Genomic DNA, 22242 nt, shown 5'->3' on the forward strand with positions numbered 1-22242 from the left:
GAGATGCATAATATTTCTTATCTACCCATATGCAAGTTGGTGGTATGGTGGCAATGAGTTTTGCTACATAGTCTTCACTTAATCTAGAAGTGCTCCATTAACAGCACAGCCCACGTAGGTGTTGTTGACTGAAGGAGCTGGACAGAGCTTGTGTTGTGAATCTTTACCATCCCCACAAAATCTTTTATACCACCAAACACAATCAAGTATTTTGGCTACCTCTCATTTAAAATGAAAAATGTCTCTCCAGTAGGGATGTGAAAGTGTTACCATGTACATGATTAACAAATGAGCACGGGTTCATTGGTTAACTGTCATGGTTACACGCAGGCACCCTGTATGTTCCCCAACTGCCTCAAGTGCTTCCCATGCTGCTGCAGGGGGGTGGAGAGAGGAGATGGGAGTTGGCTACAAATTTTCAGTGGTTACAATTTTACTTAACCGCATTTTAACATCCCTGTTCTCCAGTACCCTGTTTCCATCAAGGCGATTGTTTGTACAGTTAAGGTACCTAGAATTTTGACTAATTGCGTAGAAGGGGGAAAAATAACTCTAAAATGATCATTATGAATCTGAAAGTAAAACATTTACCAAAGGTAAATCTGTATTCACCAATTTTAATTTTCATAGCTGCAAGATATGCAAAAAAGACAACAGAACACACACAGCAGAAACTAAATTTGACTTAAAATTCTTTACTTTTAATCGCACAGGTCAAGCAGTTTGTTTAAAGAATATGATTTTTAACATTATAATTGTCCTTTAAGTCACTCAGGAGTAGTCAAAACTGAACTGTTAATCTAAAAAAAGAATGTATTCAGCTAAAAAGCATTCTACCATATGTACAGTAATTCCTCCTTTTCGTGATACCACAATTTTTTTTAGGGAACGTTTTTTGAACAACATGACTGTCCCCACAATAACACGATTTCCCCGACTAGCCGGCTGGCTGCCGGCGGCTGTGCAGGGCTTCCCCTGCCTCCCTGCAAAAGCAGCAGAGGTTTGCCGCTCGCCACATTGTTCCCTGGTGACCTCCTCTGGCCAGATACCTTGCTCCCTCTCCTCTGCCCCCCGCTTGCAGCTGGCTGCTTGGCTTCCCACGCTGGCCGGTTGCCGGCAGCTGCGCTGGGCTTCCCCTGCCTCCTTGCAAAGCGGCGGAGGTTCGCTGCTCGCCGTGCTGTTCCCCAGGGACCCTTCCTCCCCCAACCTTATGTCCCGGTCCCAGCTGCTAACAAGTGCAGGCTGGAGCCAAGAGTGCAAGCACAACCACTACCTTTTCCATTATTTTCAAGGGGAGAATAGACCCTGCATAACACATTTTCACTTAGCACAATCATTTTCTGAAACGTATCTACCGTGTTAAATGAGGAATTATTGTAATTTGGTATTAAATATTTTTAATTAATTGTGTTGATTGTTTGTAAACTGAAACAAATGATCACAAAAGATAGCTGTAGACAGAATATATATTATACCTGGAGGAATGTGCATCTCTGCACATGTGCAGAATTCATGTTCCCTGCAAAATGTGTTCTTTCCACAGAAAACATTATTTTTCCACCAGGGGCTTCTGAGGCACCAGAACAAAGAGCAGCTAGTCCTAGGTGGGAGCAACTCTGTAGATAGGTGGGTAAAGAGACTGCATTCCTCCCAACCTGTGAGGCCAGTTGAGGAGGAACAGAATATTGCGTGGGGGGGGAACGGTGGGGGGACAGTGAGACACACATGGGACTGTTGGGGGGTGGGTCAGACTGGGATTCAAAAGGGCTAGTGGGGGACGGTTTAAGATGGGCTGAATGGGAATGGGAGGTAAAGAGAAAAGTAGAATGCAGGGACATATGGGGATGGGGTCAAATGTGATTGACTGAAAAAGATGCTAGGGGTTAGCCGGGATCTACATGGGTGAGGCGCCCCAGCTCCTTAAATTCCTGCTCCCAAAATAACCACTTCAAACCTCCCACTCATATTCAGCAACCCTCCACATTGGCTTCTAGGCTTCTTCCCAGTAATTATTTTCTTATCCCTCAGCTCCTCCATTATCCCCTTTCATCAGCCTTTGCAATTCATCTGAGGGATGTGGGAAATACATTTCTGAATTGCGGGTTAAATTAATTACTCAAAGTTATGTATCAATATGCCCAGCAAGTAATGTGTCTATCAAAAAATACATATCCTGAATCTTTTTTTGTTGTCTGTATTGTTACAGACATACTTGCTGGCAGGTATTTGAAATTACCAAAGTACAGTAATTGAAACTGGCATGATTGTACTGTATTATTTAGATCAGGGGTGGGCAAAAGGGCCTCCGTGGGCCAGATCCGGCCTGCCAAGCGGGTGGATTCGGCCCATGGAGGCCCTGCTGCTTCCCCACCCCAAGGCCAATTAGCTGCTTGCAGGACGGGAGCAGAGCGGAGAAGGCTTCGTGTGCTCCCCCGCCCTGCCAGGAGCATGTGGCACTTGCGCGGGGGGGGGAGGGTGGGGGGGAGAAGGAGACTTCGCACACTCCCCCGCCCCCAGGCCAATCCTTTGCCCTGCCCCAGCCCCGTGAGGAGCCCACGGCACTTCAAAGTGCCTCGTGCTCCTCAAATGACAGGAGAAGACTTCCCGCGCTTCCCCAGGCCCTGGAGGTGGGGAAGTGTGCCAAGCCTCTTCTAGGGCATGGGTGCCTAGTGGGAAGGGGGGGGGGGGCAAAGGGGCTCCCCCACCCCCAGACCAATCATGGTGAACGAGGGCTACTTCAAAAAATTTTGAAGTGGCCCCTTGGCATATCGTGAGCAAAATTTTAAAGTTTTTGGCCAAGAATTTTTTTTTGGCCACAGAACTCCCCCAGGCACAGTATGTGTAGAGATATATACAGCAGATACATACCACTGCCAAAGAGGTGAATCATGCACTCATGAAGCCAAGGATGACTGGAGTCAATAGCAAATGCTCTCTTCACAGATTGCAGCATCAGAAGAAATTTCTCTGTAAAATGACATAATGGTAGTGGCTAGGTATAGAACTATTTTGAAAATCTTTTAAATGAAATCAAATTAAGTTTTAGATGTTAAGACTGAGAATGATAATTTATCTGAAATGTCTATGACCAGAACAAATCAAAGATGAATGTATTTTCGCTGATTCTTTTGCAAATCATTCACTGTTCACAGTATCCCTACTTCATTACAGTTAGTGAGTGAATTCAGAGATACAAGCTACTTAAACAAAAACTTTGTTTAATTTGATAAACTTAAATGTTAGCTATTTAAAACTTGTAGTCTGGACAGCAATTGTATATCTTGTTCCTTCTGTGTTACTGTACTGATAGTACAATTTATCCCCATGTAGTACGATATGGCTAACTTAAGGTCATTGTGATAAGGTACTGCATAGCAAAAATGCCTAAGGACGTTCAAATCACTTTTTTCCCCCCTAACTGAAAAGCTGGAAAGAATCAACCTCATAAGGCATCAGTGCCCAGCCCAGGTCACCATTGGAGGCAAGTGTAGATAACTCTGAGGTAGTCTATGTCACAGAATTCTAAGAAGCAATATGATATTTGTTATTCATCCAAGACCCAATGGGAAGGAAGAGAACAGTACTGTGTGGATCAAAAACGGATGTTAGGAACTTATCCCAATCTGAAACTAGACTTAAAAAAAATCTAAATATTATTTATTTTTATTAGGGATGCGAATGGGTAAAACCAGTTAACTGGGTAACAATTAACCAATACCCGGGAGCGGCCTACCACAACCGGAGCGCTGCTCAAGCCCAACAGGGGAGCAGGAGTACTGTGCAGGTTTGCAGGTGAGGCAGAAGCGCTGGCAGGTGAAGGGGAAGAGGACTGCCAGTTTCCAGCCCATGCAGACTCATGGACAGGGCGGAAACAGCAGCAGAGTGTACATGAGAGAAAGAGCTGGCATCCCTCCCCACCCCTGCCTTGGCTCCCCCCTTTCCTGCACAATGCTGTTAGCCACCAGGCCAGTGGGGCTGCAGCAGCAATGTGAGACCTCTCCAGCCCATCCCCATTTAACCGGTTAAACTTAAAGTTTAACTGGTTAACCAAAGTAAATGTGATTTTACATCCCTAATTCTTACATAAGAACATAGACCTGAAATCAGATTAAATGCAAATCCAAATGTAAAAATCTGCATGCTTTTAACTTGCATTCATGAATGACTATGGGTACAAGCAAGCTAACTGGAAATATGCAAGTCTGTACATTTTTAATCTCTGGTCCTTAAGGATTTAAAGATTATATCAAACAAACAACCTCCCCCCAAAGCAAGCCTCTGTACCCGCAACTGGATAACTGGATAAATGGCAGCTCTTCCAGATTTGAGAAAAGGTGGTCCTTGTTATTCCACAGAAAAATTAGGGCGGGCAATGTTTCCAATCAAAAGCTACATCCATCAACTAGTGTAGCAGTATAGGTCAGTATTATTAATTTTCAATTATATTACATTACTCTAGTGTGATAACGACAAAGTTATTTATTCTATTAGTTCTTTCACCTACCTTTCCTGAAGTAAATCTCAAAAGCAAAAAGATGGGTCTCTATTTTATTCTTTACCAAATTCTTCAATGGTGTTAAAAATTTAATGGCTTCTTCCAAAGGTGCTTCAATCTAAAAGTGCAAGAAATGTGACACTTAATGGGAATAAAATAAATGACATTAATTTTACCCTTTATGAACAGGAATATGAAACAAACAACATAACTGCTTTCACAGGGTGAGGCACACTGGATGTCCTGAATATAAATTATTTCATATATTGCATGTCAGATATATTCAGATATTGGTAAAAGAATATGGATGTCAAAGTAGTAGCACGCGTTGGCTGCCTTTTAAAAAAAAAATGTATGCTCAGGTATCTAGCACTCAGATGACATGCCGCTCAACAGTCAGTAGAGCTGCCGATCCATAGCACCTTTCCCATCTAAGAAGCTGATAAGCGTTAGGGTAGACTTCAAGATTACGTCTACACTACATGCTTCTTGCACAAGAAGCCTTTTGCGCAAGAGTTTTTGCACAAAAAATTCTTGCGCAAGAGCACGTCCACACCTCAAAGCACATCACAAAAGCGATGTGCTTTCATGCAAGAGAGCGTCCACACTGCATGGACGCTCTTGTGCAAGAAAGCTCTGATGGCCATTCACAGACTGGCCATCAGAGCACCTGTGTTTTCTCCCATAGGGGTTTCTTGTGCAAACAACCTCTGGAACATCCATACTTGCCTTTTTGCACAAGATCTCTTGTGCAGAAGGGAGTTATACCTCGTAAAAGGAGGTTTACCTATGGCAGAAAAAGCCTTCTGTTCCGCCGTTTTACTCTTGATTTCCTTGCACAAAAGTGCATTTGTGGTGTGGACTCTCCATGGATTTTTGCGCAAAAACCTTGCAGTGTAGACGTAGCCCAAGTGACTAAATATTTGTCTTGAGCTCCCAGCTAAGGAAGTTCATTAAACTAAGTTCTCTCTCTTGCTTTGGGTTCTATTTTCTACAAAAAGAAAAACTATTGTTATTTTTGGAGTTCTCAGCACCTCTGAATATCGTAAATTTAGGAATCTTTTGCTCAGTTCATTTTAAAAAACAGAAAACATCTCTAGCTCTTTCTCTAGTACAGCTGTATCTCAAAATTTAACGAGACAATGGGGGGGGGGCTCATTAGTAGATTGCAATTTCCTCTCTAAAAGATTTGTGAGGGCTCCTGCTGAACCTCTGAAGATTCACTGGGGATTCTCCCCTCTCCTGAAGCATTTTAAGGAAGTCCATTCCAAAAGACCAGCTCCTCTCACACTGCTCCAAGCCCTGTGTTCTCAGCCAGTCACCTCCCTTTTCTGTAGGCTTCCTGAGGTCTTACATCCTACGTTTGGGATTACAGGAGTCTCCGATGAACCTAAGGAAGTTTTCTGGTTGGAAAAGTCAGAAAATGGCTAGTGCTTCTTCCCCACTTCTTCCAGCTATTCCTCATATCGGTTTCAAAGCACCCTCAAATGCCATCAACCCTCCTGCTACTGGCAGTTTCCACAAACTACCACATTTCTGATAGAAGAGGACCTTGGGGGACAAGCTGATGTTTGGTTGAAGAACATTCTGCTTGGATGTCATAGGAGCAGAAAGGTCCAAATGATATTCCTGGGGGAATTCTCACAGCACACCTGGATCCCCCCACACTAAGCCCTGCCACACTTGAATCCTGCCTGGTTGAGCTTGCTCGCCCCACACCTGGTGTACCTGTCAGAAGGGCAAGATACAAGAGTGTTTCTGAGGCAGGACCTGGCCCTGTTCTGTGTCAGGGCCGGTGAAGCTTCATCACTGTGTGCCAGGGTGGAAGGTGGGAGGGCTGCAGGGTGATCTTTCAAACTTTGCACATCCAGTGGCAGGTCTCCCCACTGATATACAGGAGCTTCTGCATTTATTTATTGACAAATAAAACTTGCAGAATTTTAAAATACTGTGTGCAGAATGCCCTCAGGAGTAAAATGGGAAGGGCACTCAGGAAGTGCACAGGGCTGCAAGACAATACAGCAGGGGTGAGGAACCTAAGTCTCAGGGCTTCCCCCCAGCATTGAGGAGACCACACTGATGCTCCAGCCCCCTCTCCCCTCCCTCCCTCCCCTGCTATCCATCCACAGAGCTCGAACACACAAAATCTACTAGCCTGGGCCCCCCCTAAGGCTCTGGTGTGTAAGGATAATGAGGGGAGTGTCTTTCTCATTCTCAGTCAGGAGCCACATCAGTGAAGGAGTTGGGGTTTTGGGGGGAGGAGGGGTTTGTTTTTGTTTTGCTTCTCACTTGTGTATAGTCCCCAACTGATTTTTCTGTGGGTCAGTGACCCCTGACCTTAAAAAGGTTCCCCACCCCTGCAATACAGAATTCAAAACAGTGGTACTCCATCTGACAAACCACCTGTGGTTCAGTAGAAGGTGCAGTATTGATGAGGTAATAACATGTATGTATTTAGCTCAAATCACATACTCAAACACTGCTTTTCAATACCATGATTCTTCATAAAATGTGTGTACTGCACACAAAATAGAGGCTTTGCTTCTCTCGAGTAGTGCCAGTGGAAAAGGAATCACTATACGTAGCCATTGCTGCCCTTACTCATCATATCAGAAACAGAGTAGTCATTTTACATTTTTTCTCTGAAGCAGACCCTTAATGTTGCCCATCAGAGCCCAATTTTTTTTTCCAGTTGGAAAGGAACAAAGGACAAATTCAGAGCAGGAAATAAAGCATATTGAAATGTATTACTCCAGTGATGAGACACTCTTCTACTAACCCTTATCCCATAGTGTCTACTTGCACATGGAGATACTGATAGATCCTGAGCACAGATGCACCCAAAAAAGGCATGGGGAGCAGTTGCCACCAGCTCAGCTAATATACCTAGTGTAATCAGCATTCTGTGGATCAAGGCATTTACAATATTCCCCATTTTGAAAGATTTGTTTTGCCAGAGATCCTTCCCTAATAGTTAATAAAATAGATAATCTGCCTTCTAAATATATTAGTTTAAGGATTAGTTAGAGGCTGTTGTGCTTAGACAATTACTTCATCTGAGGCTACCATAAGGGTTTTTTTAATATTTTGAGACCGAAGCAATTCAAAAAAGAGTCAGCTGTTAGTGTTTATCACTGGTAATACATTCTTTCACAAACAGGAGTTTCAAAGTAAGTTTTCATTGAGGTCTGTCATCTGAAACTACCCTCATGATAATGAAAAAATTTAAAGTTAGAAAAGTTTCTCTAATACTCAATGCTGGCATTTCTTTGCCTCACAGATACACTTCATACAAAATCATCATTTATCACTCAACTATTCCTCTTTCACAGCTCTTTTTCATGGTCTTCAACAGAACTAATCTGCATTAGTGTAATTCATTTCTCTGGTTTTACTCAGGTTTGTCTTTAAAATTCAACTTGTCCAATCCGTAACTATTTAACCTTCATACCAAAAACCAAATCAATCTTTTCAAATCAATGCTTCCTGTCACTACAACACCTTTCAGTTATAAATCCCCAATACTATTCAGGATCCTCATGGAATTAATTTGCTCTCCCCATCTGTCCTATTCTCTTCTGTGCTGTTGACCACACTTCAAATGTGGTCCCCTGAGCAAGGTGGGATCTGGATTTGTGCTCCGGTAAGGGCACAGGTGGAAGGGGCAGGACTGTGCAGCCAGCCCTCTGCACTGTCTGGAGTGGGTGTCACTCTGAGCCACCAGGAACATGTGGTGCTCCACTGACAATTTAAAGGGCCCAGGGCTCTGGCCACTGTCACAGTAACAGCAGCAGTGGCTGGGAGCTCTGGGCCCCTCTGAATTACTGGGCTTCAGGACAGGTGCCCCCCTTTACTGCTGCTGTTGGCAGGCCTGCTCTTACTCAAAATGTATATTTCGCAAGAACAGAAGCACAGAACATTCTTCTCATATGCTGTTCTCCTTCTGACTACTGCACTGTAGTCAAGTGTAAAACTATTACATAACTTGTAATCCAATCTCAAACCCATCCTCCCCGTCTAGGACTAATTCCACACAAATGTTTCACAATTTCCCCTATCTTTTTACTGAAACTTTTTCAGTTACTTTTTAATTCCTGACTCAATAGTTCCACAATACCTGTTAAAGAATGTAATAGTGAATGTATCTATCTCACCTTCAGAATATGAAGATTTTCAACCTGCTAAACTTGATGGTAGATGTAATTAGTGACCTCCTAGTACAACACATGTATGACAATATTTCTACTTCCTGCGAGGGAGCATCCAGCAGTTCTTGCTGCAATGCATGTTGTCTTTGAAGGACGAGAGAGAAACTCAGATCCTCTGTAACACTTGTAGATTACAAACCAGAGAAATTATTCCAGAAACTTTTGTTTTCAATTTGAGACACTTTTAAATGGAATATATGTAAGAATAAAATTATTTAACGATATCTGGAGTTCGAAGCAGGCAATATTCTGAAAAGCCGATTTTAATCTGATAGCCAATTACTTAACATTGTTCTGGCAAGTAAGTACCTTTGCTAGTTTCTCAGGGATAAGTTCTTCTTTTGGGCCACCGATTTCCTCATCATCATCATCCTTTTTTTTCTTCTGATTTCTCTGCTGCTTCTCTTTTTCTGCATTCTTCTTCTCCTCCTCTAATTGTGCTTTCTTCTGTGCTCTTCTCTGCTTATTACGAAGTTTCTTTAGCTCCTTGTCAGACATATTTGCTGCACAAAGACAATATGTTACAATATAAGGGTGATTACACATGGATTATCTTTTTTTAAAAAACTACATATTTACCTAAACACTTAGCAAAAATATTTGAGGTAAACACTTAAATCTTTAAATGTATGGTGTTATTAGGTTTAACTTCTAATAAAGATTCAGCACCCTTCTTCAGCACTTCTCTGGTATCGAAGTCTCCAGTCCACAAATCATCCAAGCTGTTCTTCAGTTAAGACAGACAAGACTGATATTTTTAAAATAAAACCATGGTCCCCTTCAAATACTTAACATAGAAGACTTAACGGATCAAAAAGCAAAAGATGTCTGAGATAGTCTGAACTCTCATGTTCACTCTTTTTACAAATTATAATGATTTTTGTACAGAGTATACCTTGTGAAGTATCATTTGAAAAAAGCCATAATTTGATTATCATTATTGTCCTGGTAAATTATGTGTGATAACACTTAAAGGTAAAGTTATAAGATTCTAATGTACAACATTACTAAGACATGTTTCAAGTTTAGAAAAGCAGGCACAAGCCTGTTCCTCAAAGACAAAACGCAAAAGTGATGCTCCAGCCAGGTGTAAACAAAATCAAATGGATAATCACATGGTTGAAAAGTCTTTCTTCAGCCGGAAAAAGGGTGAGAGAAATTTACATTTTGGGAGGAAAAAAAAAAGCTATAGGCTTGTGTTCTCCCAGACTTCTTATCTCCTGAACCTCAGCTAGACCTAACTTTCAAAGAGCTATAGGAAAGGGAGACAGATGTCCCATGATCTTTCTCCTTGGATTCCTACCGACAACTTGAAGGACAAAGGAAGCATCAATGAACTGAGAAGAGATCATAGATGAAAAGATTTCACCAGTAAAACTGATAAAATAAGGACTGTGTTTTCCTTTGAAATTACTTTGCTTGTTCAATTAGGTGTTAGCTGCATTTTATTTTTTATTTTCATTGTAACCATTAGTTGCAGACTGATAAGCACTAGGATTGTAGGGCTGGATGCAAAGATGGAAATAAGATTTTGTATAACCTGGAAGCATTGGTTTGGTAAGTAGGCCTGGGCTGTAGTGGAGTCTAGATGAGCTCTTATGAACTCCAGAACTTGAGTTGGGTGCAACATAGATTTTTTTTTTTGGTTAGTTTATAAGGAGCCTTAGGTCTCAAAGGCTATGTCTAGACTACCTTCCTCTTTCAACAAAGGAATGTAAATGAAGGACTTAGAAATTGCAAATGAAGCGCTGATTTATAAATTTTGCGCTTCATTTGCATAATGGATTCCAATCGCTTTTTCAGCAAAGGATTTTTCGGAAAAAAAACGCGGTCTAGATGCGGTTCTTTCAAAAAAAGCCCTCTTTTGAAAGAACCCTAATGCCTGAAAAAATGAGTTTTACAGGTTCTTTTAAAAAAGGGTTCCCCCCCCCGAAAGAACCGCATCTAGATAGAGGGCTTCCCCCCCCCCAAAAAATCCTTTGTCGAAAAAGCGATCGGAATCTATTATGCAAATGAAGCATGAAATTTGTAAATCAGCACTTCATTTGCAATTTCAAAGTCCTTTATTTACATTTCTCTGTCAAAAGACAATGCAGTCTAGACGTAGCCAAAGAGTCTCTTGGTGAATAGCACCATGTTGCAGATCACTTCATGGGAGGGGCCAGATAATCGACCAGGGGATAAGGCAATCGACCAGGGGATAAGGCAATCATAACTCCTGCCATCATAAGTAAGCCATGACGAATGCAAGGGTCTTCAAAAAGACTCTGGGAGGGGAAGATAGACTGAAAAGAAGGACTTGGTAACTGAAAATGTTTGGAGGTTACTGTGGACTGCAGAAACTGCCTGTGCAATGGAAGTATGGTCACATGAAAATAAAGATCACGGAGGTTGAGGGCTGCAAACCAGTCTCCCTTGTTCAGTGCCGGGATGATCAATGCAGGCGTGGTTATTTTGAACCACTGCTTGCAGAGGTATTTGCTTAGTTTGCGATGATCAAGGATGGGTCTCCAACCACATGTCCTCTTTGCTGTGAGGAAGTAACACTCACCCCTGGCATTGGTCAGGCACTCGCTCTATGGCTCCCATGCGTAACAAACTGTTTACTTCTTGCTTCAGGAGCGGTTTGTGAGAAGGTCCCTGAAGAGGGACAGAGAGGGTAGGGAGGGAAGAGGGGAATGGTGTATCCTGATCTTACTTACTCTCTCGATGACTCATTGGTACACACTGATGGTAAAAGGGGCACAAATAATCATAAAATGCTGTTGCATCATTGTGAGTTATTGGGAGAGGTCGGGCAGACCTTTGACCAAAAACTCAAAAACTGCTGCTTTGAAGAGAGTGTTGGGTTGATGAACAGATGTTGGGAGACTGCCTCTTTCAGGCCCTTGTTCTGGAACGATCCTAATCAAAATCCCTCTGTGGGTGGCGATGGTATGGGGGAAATCTCCCTGTCTTTGATACAGGGTATAGCACCTTCAGTGATAGGGTGGTATGTACATCCCTAATGAATGCAGAGTTGTATGGGAGTCTTTACTGGAGTGGAGGACCTTGTCAGTTTTTACTGCAAAGAGTTTGTCCCTATCAAAGGGGAGGCCCTCCACCTTGCTCTGAAGCTCCTTAGGAATTCCAGCATCCTGAAGCCACGACATTTGGTGCATAACTATCAATATCCTGGTTGCTTGTGCAGCTGTGTTGTGTCCGCTACGTTCAATGCCATCTGAAGGGCAGTATGAGATGTGGTATAAATCGTCTTGCACTATGGATTTGACAACTGGGTGTGTGAGATTTGGGAGATGTTCTATGGAGCTCATCAGTTTTGTATAACTGTCAAAATTGTGATTGCCAGCAGAGCAGTATAGCTGGTAATATGTAGTTGTAATGTTGATAAGGAGTATATTTTTTGACCACATAAATAGTGTCATTTATGTTCTTTGTCCTGGGCAGAGGTCTTAAACTGTGGCAACTTTGCCCTGTGATGGGCTGCATTAACCACTAACGAATTTGGCTGAGTGTTGGAGAATAAAAAAGTCCATACCCTTGGACAAGACAAAGTATTTTCTATCAATCTTTTTATTAGTTCAGGGAGCTGAGCCTGGCATTTGCCATACCTCATCGGCTGCCTCTGTTATTGCCTCATCAATTGGGAGCACCATCTTAGACTGAAGCATGGGTTGTAAGTTCTTTAAAAGTCAATGCTGCTTTTCCTGAACTTCAGTAAGGGTGACTTCCTAACCAGTGGCAACATGGTTGAACAGCTCCTGGAACTGCTTCAAGTCATCTGCTGGCGATGGATTGGCCAGTATCACCGCTGTGTCAGGAGAGGAGGATGACTGGTCTATGTCTGTCACAGAGTGCATGGGATCTGGCAGGACACAAGTGTTGGGAAAAGAATACACTCCTCTGGTCATCCAATGATTGGAGAGCTCTGGTGATCTGGGTGGGTGAGCCAGGAGACTCTCTTGATGAAGGGGGCAATGGTGACGACTGCCTTGAACCGCAGCAGTGGAGTTGGCACCAGGATACCACAGTCATGCCTGCAGGAAGTGGAATGATGCTGGCCCAAGACATCGTCTATTGGTGCCAAGGAACGCGGTGCCAAACATGGGAGGCAGTGGTGCCAGGGGAGAAGGAACCAGTGTCACATTCAGTGTCTTTGGCAGTAGTCTAGCAGATTTTGACCATGCCTTAACCAGTGCTGGTATTTTAGGTGGCACCTGCGGTGTAGCCAGTGCCTGAGTCTTGTCCAGTTCTCATGCCTTGGGTGCCACTCGGGGCAGTGCCAAAGGGTGGGAATGGTGAGATTTCAGTGCCATGCCCAGTGCCGGATGTCCCCGGTTTGTCTCCCAGGGACATCTGGGCCAGTTTGTCTCCCGTACAGACCTTAGCTGGTAGGGAACAGGATGCACACACCTTTTTCTTTGCAGGTGCTTTTGTTGTCAGACAACTCGCTCATCTCTTCTGTTTGTTAGCAGACTCAGACTGGGTATTAGTGTCTCGATAGTCCGAGGGCTGTAAAGGCTTGTCAAAGCAGAACATGCGGAGATTCAGCTCTCTTTCTTGATGTGCTCTGGCCTTAAGGCTGCAACAATGGACACACTTCTGAGAGACGTGTGTTTCTTGAAGGCAGCAAATGCATGAAGAGTGGCCATCAGAGGCCAGCATATATTTGTCACAAGGTTCATACTTTTAAAATCCAGGAGTTCCTGACATAGTGCCAATTAGGCTAACAGCTCAACACCATAGGCTGTTGTATTGCTCTTTTCCTCTTCTGTTCCTCCTCATTTTTTTCTTATTTTTTTTAAAGAGTTATAATGAAGAGAAAGGGGAATGAATCGTCAGGGAAGGCCACAACCTGGGCCTGTTCCCACTATATGCTGTCTCCCCACCCCTTTTTTTAAACTATATATAAGATTTTTGTTAACAGTAAATGAATTAACAAGGGAAAAATATTAAAATTATATTTTAACTCTTATCTAGATAAAGCTGAGAGACACTGAGCTCTGTCCGAGATGGAGAGTGGTAGCAAAGGAACTGAGAAGAGGACGGGCAGTGCCCGTGAACTGCAAAGGTGCGAATGGCACAAGGCGCCTATCGCGGATGTGTTGCCCGACTGGCTACTACTGTGAAAAACTCCAATCTGCAGTGTCAGGACGACCCAACACGCACCCATGGGGACATCACTCAAAGAAGGAAACATGTTTTATTGTTTTACCTAAACCAGGGTGTGTTTAAACTAACATGTTTGGGAAACTTCTTTTCGGATAACAAGATTTGTGCATATAATTTTCTGTTAATGAAATGATAAACTTTACATGAACATTCATTGTCCAAGAGGGAGCAGTACAGGACACAGATTTCTTGAGGAAAGTCTGAGAATGGGAGTTCGCTGGTATTGTCCTGCAGTGTAATTGAAGGGTGGCTGGCTATAGCACTCTTACAGTATAACTGGGAGTGATTTACATGCTGAAAGTAGTGTGTAAGTTGACCAGGAGTGGTTGCTGTCAGAGCAACACAATGTAAAAGGCACCCAAGGTTAGAATTAAGGGGACACAGCTATCCATTAGTCTAGATTTTACCCTGGAGAATGTCACAACAGCACAACTCAAGTTTCTACCCTTTGCACATTGCCTTCAAATTATGCTTCAACTTATTGGAAGAACAACTGCTTCTAATGCAATCATCCCTCAGATTGCTACCCTGAGACAAGACACCATGACCATGGAGCATTTTCTCAATCATTCTCAAATTACGTTCGGAGGTTTTTCTTTTGGAAATTATACAAGGGCTTGAAAGATTTTTTTGGAATGACCACTGCAAAATTCTAATGTTAGCATGTATACTGTATTATTAACATTAATGTATATAAACATAAATACCTATATTGTATAAACAGAATGCATAACACCACCATCATATTTCATATGGAGATTTCAAAGCACTTGGTCAAAAGTTATGCTATTATCCCATTTTTTACAGATGGGGAAATGGTGGCAAGAGAATTAAAGTGACTGCCCCAATATTGTCAAGCAAGCTAATGACAGTTAGATTAGAACCTATGTCTCCACAATCTCAGTCCAACATTTTCTCCACTAGGCCACACAGCCTCCAGTTTTTAATAGAGTCAGCATTCACTCATTACAAGTCAATTCTTGGCTGTCACAACTCTGTTAGAAGCTCCAGGCTAACTATGAATGTCAAATATACGAGTATCTATATCTATAGAATATAACTCAACCACTTAAACTGCAAACAAAATATATCCAGGAAATTTCTTATACCTGTATCAGTCTCGTGTTCTTTATTCTCATCTGTTAGGGGATTATCATGAAGCTTCAAATATATTTCTATAGCAATTCGTGCTGCCTTGAAGTAAAATGGATGTTGTCGAAGTACATCTTCTAGTTTTAACAAGTCCACATAAGACCTAAGTGTAATCTTTCTCATACAGTAAGTGTGAAAGTCAAACTGGTCATCTGTAATTTCTACAAAATGCTAACAGAAAATAGCAAGTTTTAGCAAGTGTTAGAAAACAAAACAAATACATATTTTCTTATAAGCAACTACAAAAAGAAAATGAAACTAAAGAAAAACGAGACAACTGATAATGGATCAGGGTCTTACATACCCAGCTAGTGAGAGCAATTCAAGTTTTTGTACTCTGACTTAAGAAAAATGCATTAAGTTATGGATAAAGTAACAAAATGGCATTTTCCTCCTTAAAAAAGAAAAATAATTCCACAAGCTGCCCAATACCCATGTTAAAAAAGAATACTCCAGGAGCAACGCAGAGTAACAAGTCAGGAACAATAAGCACAAGTTTCTTTCAGACACTACTACAGTCAATGGAAAGCCAGGGAAAACTAAAGCAGACTTGTAAAAGTACTTATTTTGTGAGGAAAAAATTGTAGTTCATGTTAAATTTTAAGAAGAAATAAAATGACTTTGTGGATGAGTACAGTCTTTAGCACACAAGCTGAGTAACTGCAGAATACCAAAGTTTTGACTTGTGGCACAACTTTTCTCCTCCATCAGTGAAACCAGAGATTAAATCATTCTGATCTTCTGGCTACTTTCTGACACCTTGGGACTGTAAAATTATAATGGCCTTGTTTGTCAACACTAATGAAGATTAGGTCCCAATCCAGCAAGCATTTAGGCACATGCTTAACTTTATTCTAGGGATGTTAGAAATTGTTTAATTGAATAATCATTGAACTGCATCAATTTTTACCAGATACATGATTATTCGATGACCCCGGGGGTGGGACCAGCAGACTGTCCATCCCACTCCCAGGGAGACCCCTGCCACCCCGCGCTGCTGCCTCTGTAAAAGGGACAGTAGCGTGGGGTGGCAGGCAAAGCCAGTCTGCAAGGGGAGCTGATTTAAAAATTGGCTTCTCATGCAGACTCACTCCTGCCTGCCACCCTGCTCTGCTGCCTCTGTATCCATTGGTTGCCAGAGCAGATTCTATCTGTGCAGTGTTTGGGATCTCCATGGACAGGAGCTGCTGCTGCCTTGCACTGCTTTTTAAACTGGCTCCCCACACGGACCAGTTCCTGCCTGCTGCCCCTCCTAACAGAGGCAGCAGTGTGTGGTGGCAGATGGCTCTCCTGCATGCTCTTCATTTAAAACTTGGATCAGCAGGCTAGGACTGAGCCAGCCTGCCTATCCAAATTATAAATTCAGAGCACGTCAGGAGGTGGATGGGAGAAGAGGGTGTTTGTTGCAGTTAACCAGGACCATTAACTGATAAATAGTAGCTTCTCGGTTAAACGGTTATCTGGCTAGCTGCTACTTTATTCATATGAGTAGTTCCATTTAACACAATGGGATTATCATATGAGTAAGATTAAACACATTTGTGTTTGCAGGATTAGATCTTTATTTAATACAGTTACAATTAGATATGGGTATAGTCTATAGATGCCACTTCACACTTGGAAGGCCAAACCATATCACAGGAAACTACAAGGTTTCTAAGGGCCCAACAAAAGATGTTGATGTTTAGATGGAAACATGTCATGGCAGTAAAGCTAAACTGGACATTTTTATGGATTAAATATACTTAGATACATACTCTCTCAATTTCGTGGCATTTCTTAAGTGCTTCTCCAAATTTATTCATTGCCTTGTAAGCTTGGGCACATTCTGTCTGGAACCACATGCACTGCATTTCATTTAAATTCTCTACTGCTGAGGTTCCTTCCTAAAAGCAAAACAGAAGTATTAGAAACAATCCAAAAACATTCCCTTGCTCAGGCACACCTCAGTTTTCTCCTCCCTCCTGCCTTCCCTAAAGGAAGAGAAGAACAAATTAATAGAGGCAATAACTAAGGGCAGCTTGGAGCCTTAGTGCCTGTCAAAAATAAAGTGAATAAGTCTCAGAGTGGTAGCTCTGTGAGTCTATTTGTAATAAAAGTGAGGAGTCCTGCGGCACCTTAAAGTCTAACAGATTTATTTGCATACATCTGATGGAGTGGTTTTTACCCAGGAAAATTTATGCCCAAATAAATCAATAGGAGAGCAGTCATTCTGAAAGGGAGTAATCTGATGAAAGACAATGCCAAGCCTTTGCAGAAAAATAATTTTTCAGCTATGAAAAACACTAGCAAAAAGTGACCATCAATTCTCAAAAATTCTTCACATGTAGCCTATGCATGAGATTTCAGTGCCTTTTAGCCTCTAATTTATAAAGCAAAAACAGAGGCTAAGTATGTCTCTAACCGAAACAAAAAGAAACAATTAAAAGAACCTGCAGAACATAATACTGTCCTCCCCACAACTCTGATTGCTCTCAAAATCCCACCTCCGCAGCAGCCCAATGAAGAAAATGCACCTTAAGAGTGTGTCTCGGAAATCATTACAGCCAGGATATTTCAGACAGAGGATGGCAATAGCCTGTTCCAGAGACAAGGGCCATCACAGTACACTATTACCAACTATGTGGAACTTCTATGAGGAAAGTTTGAATAGTCTCTGTTATTGAAATAATTTGGAACCAAAAAAGATTTTACAAAGTAGTCTAAAGGAATGTTAAGAACTAATTTAAAATCTATATAGATTTGTGTGTAAATTCTCTGAAACATTTGTACTTCTGGGGAAGATGTACTGAATTTTTCATATGTAACGAAGAAGTTGAATCCTTCTAAGTGCAAAGCTCAGCTTAACCTTAACTATGGCGCCATTATCACCATGTATATGTGAAATCTAGCTACAAACTACAAGTGACACAAGCAACATTCATAACTCAGCCACAGCAGAGAAAGAAAATTAATTACTGCCCAAAATAGAGGCTCAGAAGGACAGCTAAAATATTCAAGGTACTTCACACTTGATTATGTCTACATTTTGTTAATCAAAAAGTACAGTAACTGGAACAAACCCTGGTGAACTTAGAACACATTTCTTCCGCCTCTTTAATCAAGTTGGCTTTCAACATATATTTTGCACATTTGGAGTTGATAAATCTGTCCGCTGTGTCCAAGGCCTGGGCTTCATCCATCCATCTTGCAGCTTCTTTAATGTTTCCAGCATGCTTAAAAATAAAAACAAATAGGGAAGGGAATTGTAAAATGCACATAGTTTAGTCTTATCTGCCCACTCCTCACTAACTAATTAAACATTATACAAGAGAGTTAATTTCAACAAGGAATCAAAAATATTAAGCAGTTTGCTTACAACAAACAAAAGCATACCTCAAAACCCAACCCCCCCCCCCCAAACACAACCACATCTCAATATTACAGTTTCCCTCCTTCAACAATACAACCTCCAAACAGAACTTGTTAATTCATATTTTGCTAATTCACAAACCTAAGAGCTCTTAATAAACTGAGGGTTCACTACAACACTTTGTTATAGAGAAGTAGGGTCAGATTAGGGTGTTTTTATTATATGTTTATTAAATACAGTTACAATTGAAAGTCTCACTGCAAAACACAAGTCCTATCTGATAATTAAGAACAAACCAATCAACATTACCTTATAGATTTTAGCCTTCACAAGAAAGAGTTCTATCAAGGTGGGAGTACTTTCTATAGCAGCATTTATGTAATCCAGAGCCATGGATGGCTGCCCAATTTTGTCATAATGTTGTGCCAAGTAGTACTGGACCCAGAGTAAAGTGGTAGGAGGTTCTTCTTTACCATCATCTATGGGGGAAAAAAGATGTTATATATTCCATTGTAACAGCATGTAGCACAAGGAATATCTATTAATATAGTGTACCGAATTTATTGTTTACCTTTACATTTAGCTTTCAACCCACTGATCAGAAAAGTAGGAAACATATGTAAACCTATGTAAATTACTGTTTTAGGTCAAAGATATAATACACCAATTACATATGTTAACAATTGAAATGTATCATAGTTAAGGCTACAAATTTAATCAGGGGTATTTTTTTTAAATCAGTCTGTGACCTGTCCATGACTTATATCATAAATATCCCCAATTGAATCTTGGATGGGAGGGAGGAGAGCCTAAGACACCAGCTGCCTGAGGGGGAGGGCTGCCGCTGCTCTGGCTACCTTGGGATGGCTTGTAGAAGCCACCAAGCTGCAGCTGCTCCTGCTGGCATCAAGACTCCTGCTCAGGCAGTTCACAGAACCATTTGCATTGTCTGCTGCTTAGGCAGTCCATGGGGCCAGCTACCTGGGATCGCCAGAACAGCAGGCCGTGAATCTGACTGTGCTGCTCTAGCATCAGCTGATATAGCTGGTTGTGAGGCCATGTAAGCAGCTGGCTGCAGAGCTGCTCCAACAGTAGTCAGTGCAATTACCCCCAGGGCCAGCTGCTCAGGCAGTCCTGGAATCAGCCACACTGGCCACTGGGGTCAAAGGAAGGTACAGAATCTGCAACTTCTGTGACAAACACAGAGTCCTAATTTGACATTTACATCAGTATATTTTCAATACACCAATTTAAAACATTTTAAATATTTAACTAGTTCAGACTACTGTCACCAATGTATTCTTATCCCAGTGTAAGTATCTTTAAAAAGCTTGGGACACAGATTGTGTTGGAATAAAATAGAATCTAGAATAGAAACATTTATTCCATTTTTTTCAAAAGTAACCCTAAATCACACGTATAGATCTCTCCTTTGTGTGCAACATAAACCACTCTGAAATGACTTGATCCTGCATGGTGCTGAGACCCAGATCCAGCAAAGCACTTAAGCACCACTCAGTAGAGAGGCTTAATGTTAAATTCACTGCCAAATTGGGAGCTGATTGCTCAGTACCAGAACAAGCCCAAAGGCTTTAATTCTTCGGTACTTATGCCAACAATCATATATTTACTTTTAATTTTCATAGGAGAGAAAGTATTAAACAGATAAAAGTTTTGTTCAGCCATGTTCACACAAATGTGTGCTAATTTAAACATTTTAAAAGTTTATGTTTAGATTTTGAGAGACTGCCTTATTTCAGTTCAGCTTAATACTGTAAAATGACAAGAGATTATGCCAAAATGAAGAAAGCCATTTTCTTAGCTTAAGAGCATCTCTACGCTACTTGAACTGTTTTGGAAAAAACTCCACATCTTTAGTTAACTGGTGCAAGTTTACAAGTAGATAATGTTTGCACGTTCAAGGAAGGATGAATTTTGAATTAATGTCCCAAAGAAGGATTTTACAAGATTGTGAAACAGTTGTCATTATTGAATAAGGCAAAATATCTTAATATGGGAATTTTAGATCTAAAATTCTTTTTATGTAAATAGAAAAAAATTACTACTACATTAACAATATATACGAAATAGTATCAATACAGTTACAACATAATCTATTCTTCTTTCACATGGAGGCCATAATTATAATTCTCATCTCATCCCATTTAAGGATATTCCAAGATATGATATCTTGAAGTGAGTACAGAGCACTGCCTAGGCCAGTGGTCCCCAACCATTTGAGGTTGCCAGGCGCCAGGGGGCGTGGCCATTCGCCCGCCGGGTGCAAGGGGGCGTGGCCCCCCATAGCCGCACGCCTGGGGCCGGGCCCCCCCCAAGCACCGCGCGCCCGGGGCCAGCGCCCCCTGCAAGCGCCACGCGCCCGGCGCTGACTCCCCCCCCCCCCCCCCCCAAGCGCCGCACACCCGGGGCCAGCGCTGACGCTCCCCCCCCCCCCCCCCCAAGCACCACGCGCCCGGGGCACTCTGCAAGCGCTGCGCGCCTAGGGCCTGCGCTCCCTCCATGCGCCGCGTGCCCAGAGCGCAGGCGGCCAATCTGCAGCGCCCCCGGGGCCGGCGCTCACCGTGCACCATGCGCCTGGGGCCGGCTCCGGCACCGCGCATGCGCCACGTGCCCGGGGCCAGGCCAGCCCTGAGCACTTGGCGGGTGGACACTAATGCCCCCGCGGGCGCCATGATGCCCGTGGGCACCGCGTTGGGGACCACTGGCCTAGGCTAAAACAGCATACATTTCAAATACAGATTTAGAACATATTATGGTGCTCAAACTCCAAGGAGGGCAGCCGCTGACTTCTCTACTTTCAAAAAAATGTAGAGTTTCTTCTATTCCTTCAACCCCTCTATGGGCCTGCCTGAGTTGTTACATATAGCATATGACAGGCATAGTGTTTTCATGAAATATTAAATCATTGTCACTCACCATTGGGGTTAAATAACCTGCAGCTTTTTAGAGAAGTTTCATAACCTACCACCAACTCTTCTATAATCGCCACCTACACATGCAAAGATAAGACAAAAAATATTTGTGATCAAATGTTATTTTACTTCAATATGAATGTCCTTGGTGTCAGTCATACTGATTATTCTAAGAGATCTACTATTCCAATAGTACAGAGAGGAGTGTACTCAATTCCCAGCTTTCCTTATAACATGTAGAGAGAAAACCTCACAATTCTGTGAACACATACACCACACTGGCTTATGGTAGTTGTTCATAGTTTGGTACAACAACAGACTTGGAAAACAGCTATGTAAATTTGCACAGTAGGAAATGTAGCACAATATTTTTGCTTCTGTGACCTAGAACAATCAGAAAAATCAAGTCAATGACAGTGATACAGAGTAGTATCAGGTGAAACCCAATCTAAGCTTGAATTTCCAGGCCAAAGAAGGCTCCAACTTGTAAAGTTTTTTTTTATTCCTTTAGTGTGTAAGAATAAACACAAATTATTGCCAAAAAACCCCATAAGATTCATTTACCTTTTCTTTATCTTTGTACAATGATCTCAAAGTATTAAAAACAGGTGGGCAGCCTTTGCTGAAATTCATCCTTAGAAACTTGTCCAGACATTCCTTAAACTTTTCACCTTTGGGGGAAATAGACCAGTTGATTTTGTTTTTACCAAATATTACTTTGCAATTTTAATTTTTTATATTGCCAAACAGAAAGTTACAACAATAACAAAATGTGAAACTATGTTTATTTGTTTTACCAGATAAAAAGTTTAGGGGAAGTCTTCTTGGAACCAGTCCCCTTGGGTACTTAGTCCAGGCCTCTTCATAGATTTTGAGCCTCTCCAGCATATTGGCTAGAACAAAACAAAATATGGAAGCTATTAAAAAGAT

The 22242-nt window shown here is 41.9% G+C and overlaps 1 protein-coding gene across 1 annotated transcript in view; it reads right to left on the reverse strand.

The window, feature by feature from the left end:
- Window positions 1-22242, reverse strand: part of NAA15 (N-alpha-acetyltransferase 15, NatA auxiliary subunit) — a 72994-nt gene that overhangs the window by 17564 nt on the left and 33188 nt on the right. The window contains exons 8-17 of the mRNA XM_075929931.1: window positions 22110-22205; window positions 21877-21983; window positions 21317-21389; window positions 18689-18858; window positions 18090-18242; window positions 16785-16913; window positions 14985-15198; window positions 9013-9206; window positions 4505-4613; window positions 2869-2967 (exon numbers count right to left, since the gene is read on the reverse strand). Of these exons, the coding sequence (XP_075786046.1) occupies window positions 2869-2967; window positions 4505-4613; window positions 9013-9206; window positions 14985-15198; window positions 16785-16913; window positions 18090-18242; window positions 18689-18858; window positions 21317-21389; window positions 21877-21983; window positions 22110-22205 (1344 nt within the window). The remainder of the gene's footprint in view (window positions 1-2868; window positions 2968-4504; window positions 4614-9012; window positions 9207-14984; window positions 15199-16784; window positions 16914-18089; window positions 18243-18688; window positions 18859-21316; window positions 21390-21876; window positions 21984-22109; window positions 22206-22242) is intronic.

This window comes from Pelodiscus sinensis, chromosome 5, assembly GCF_049634645.1.
Source record: "Pelodiscus sinensis isolate JC-2024 chromosome 5, ASM4963464v1, whole genome shotgun sequence".
Lineage (NCBI taxonomy): Eukaryota > Metazoa > Chordata > Testudines > Trionychidae > Pelodiscus > Pelodiscus sinensis.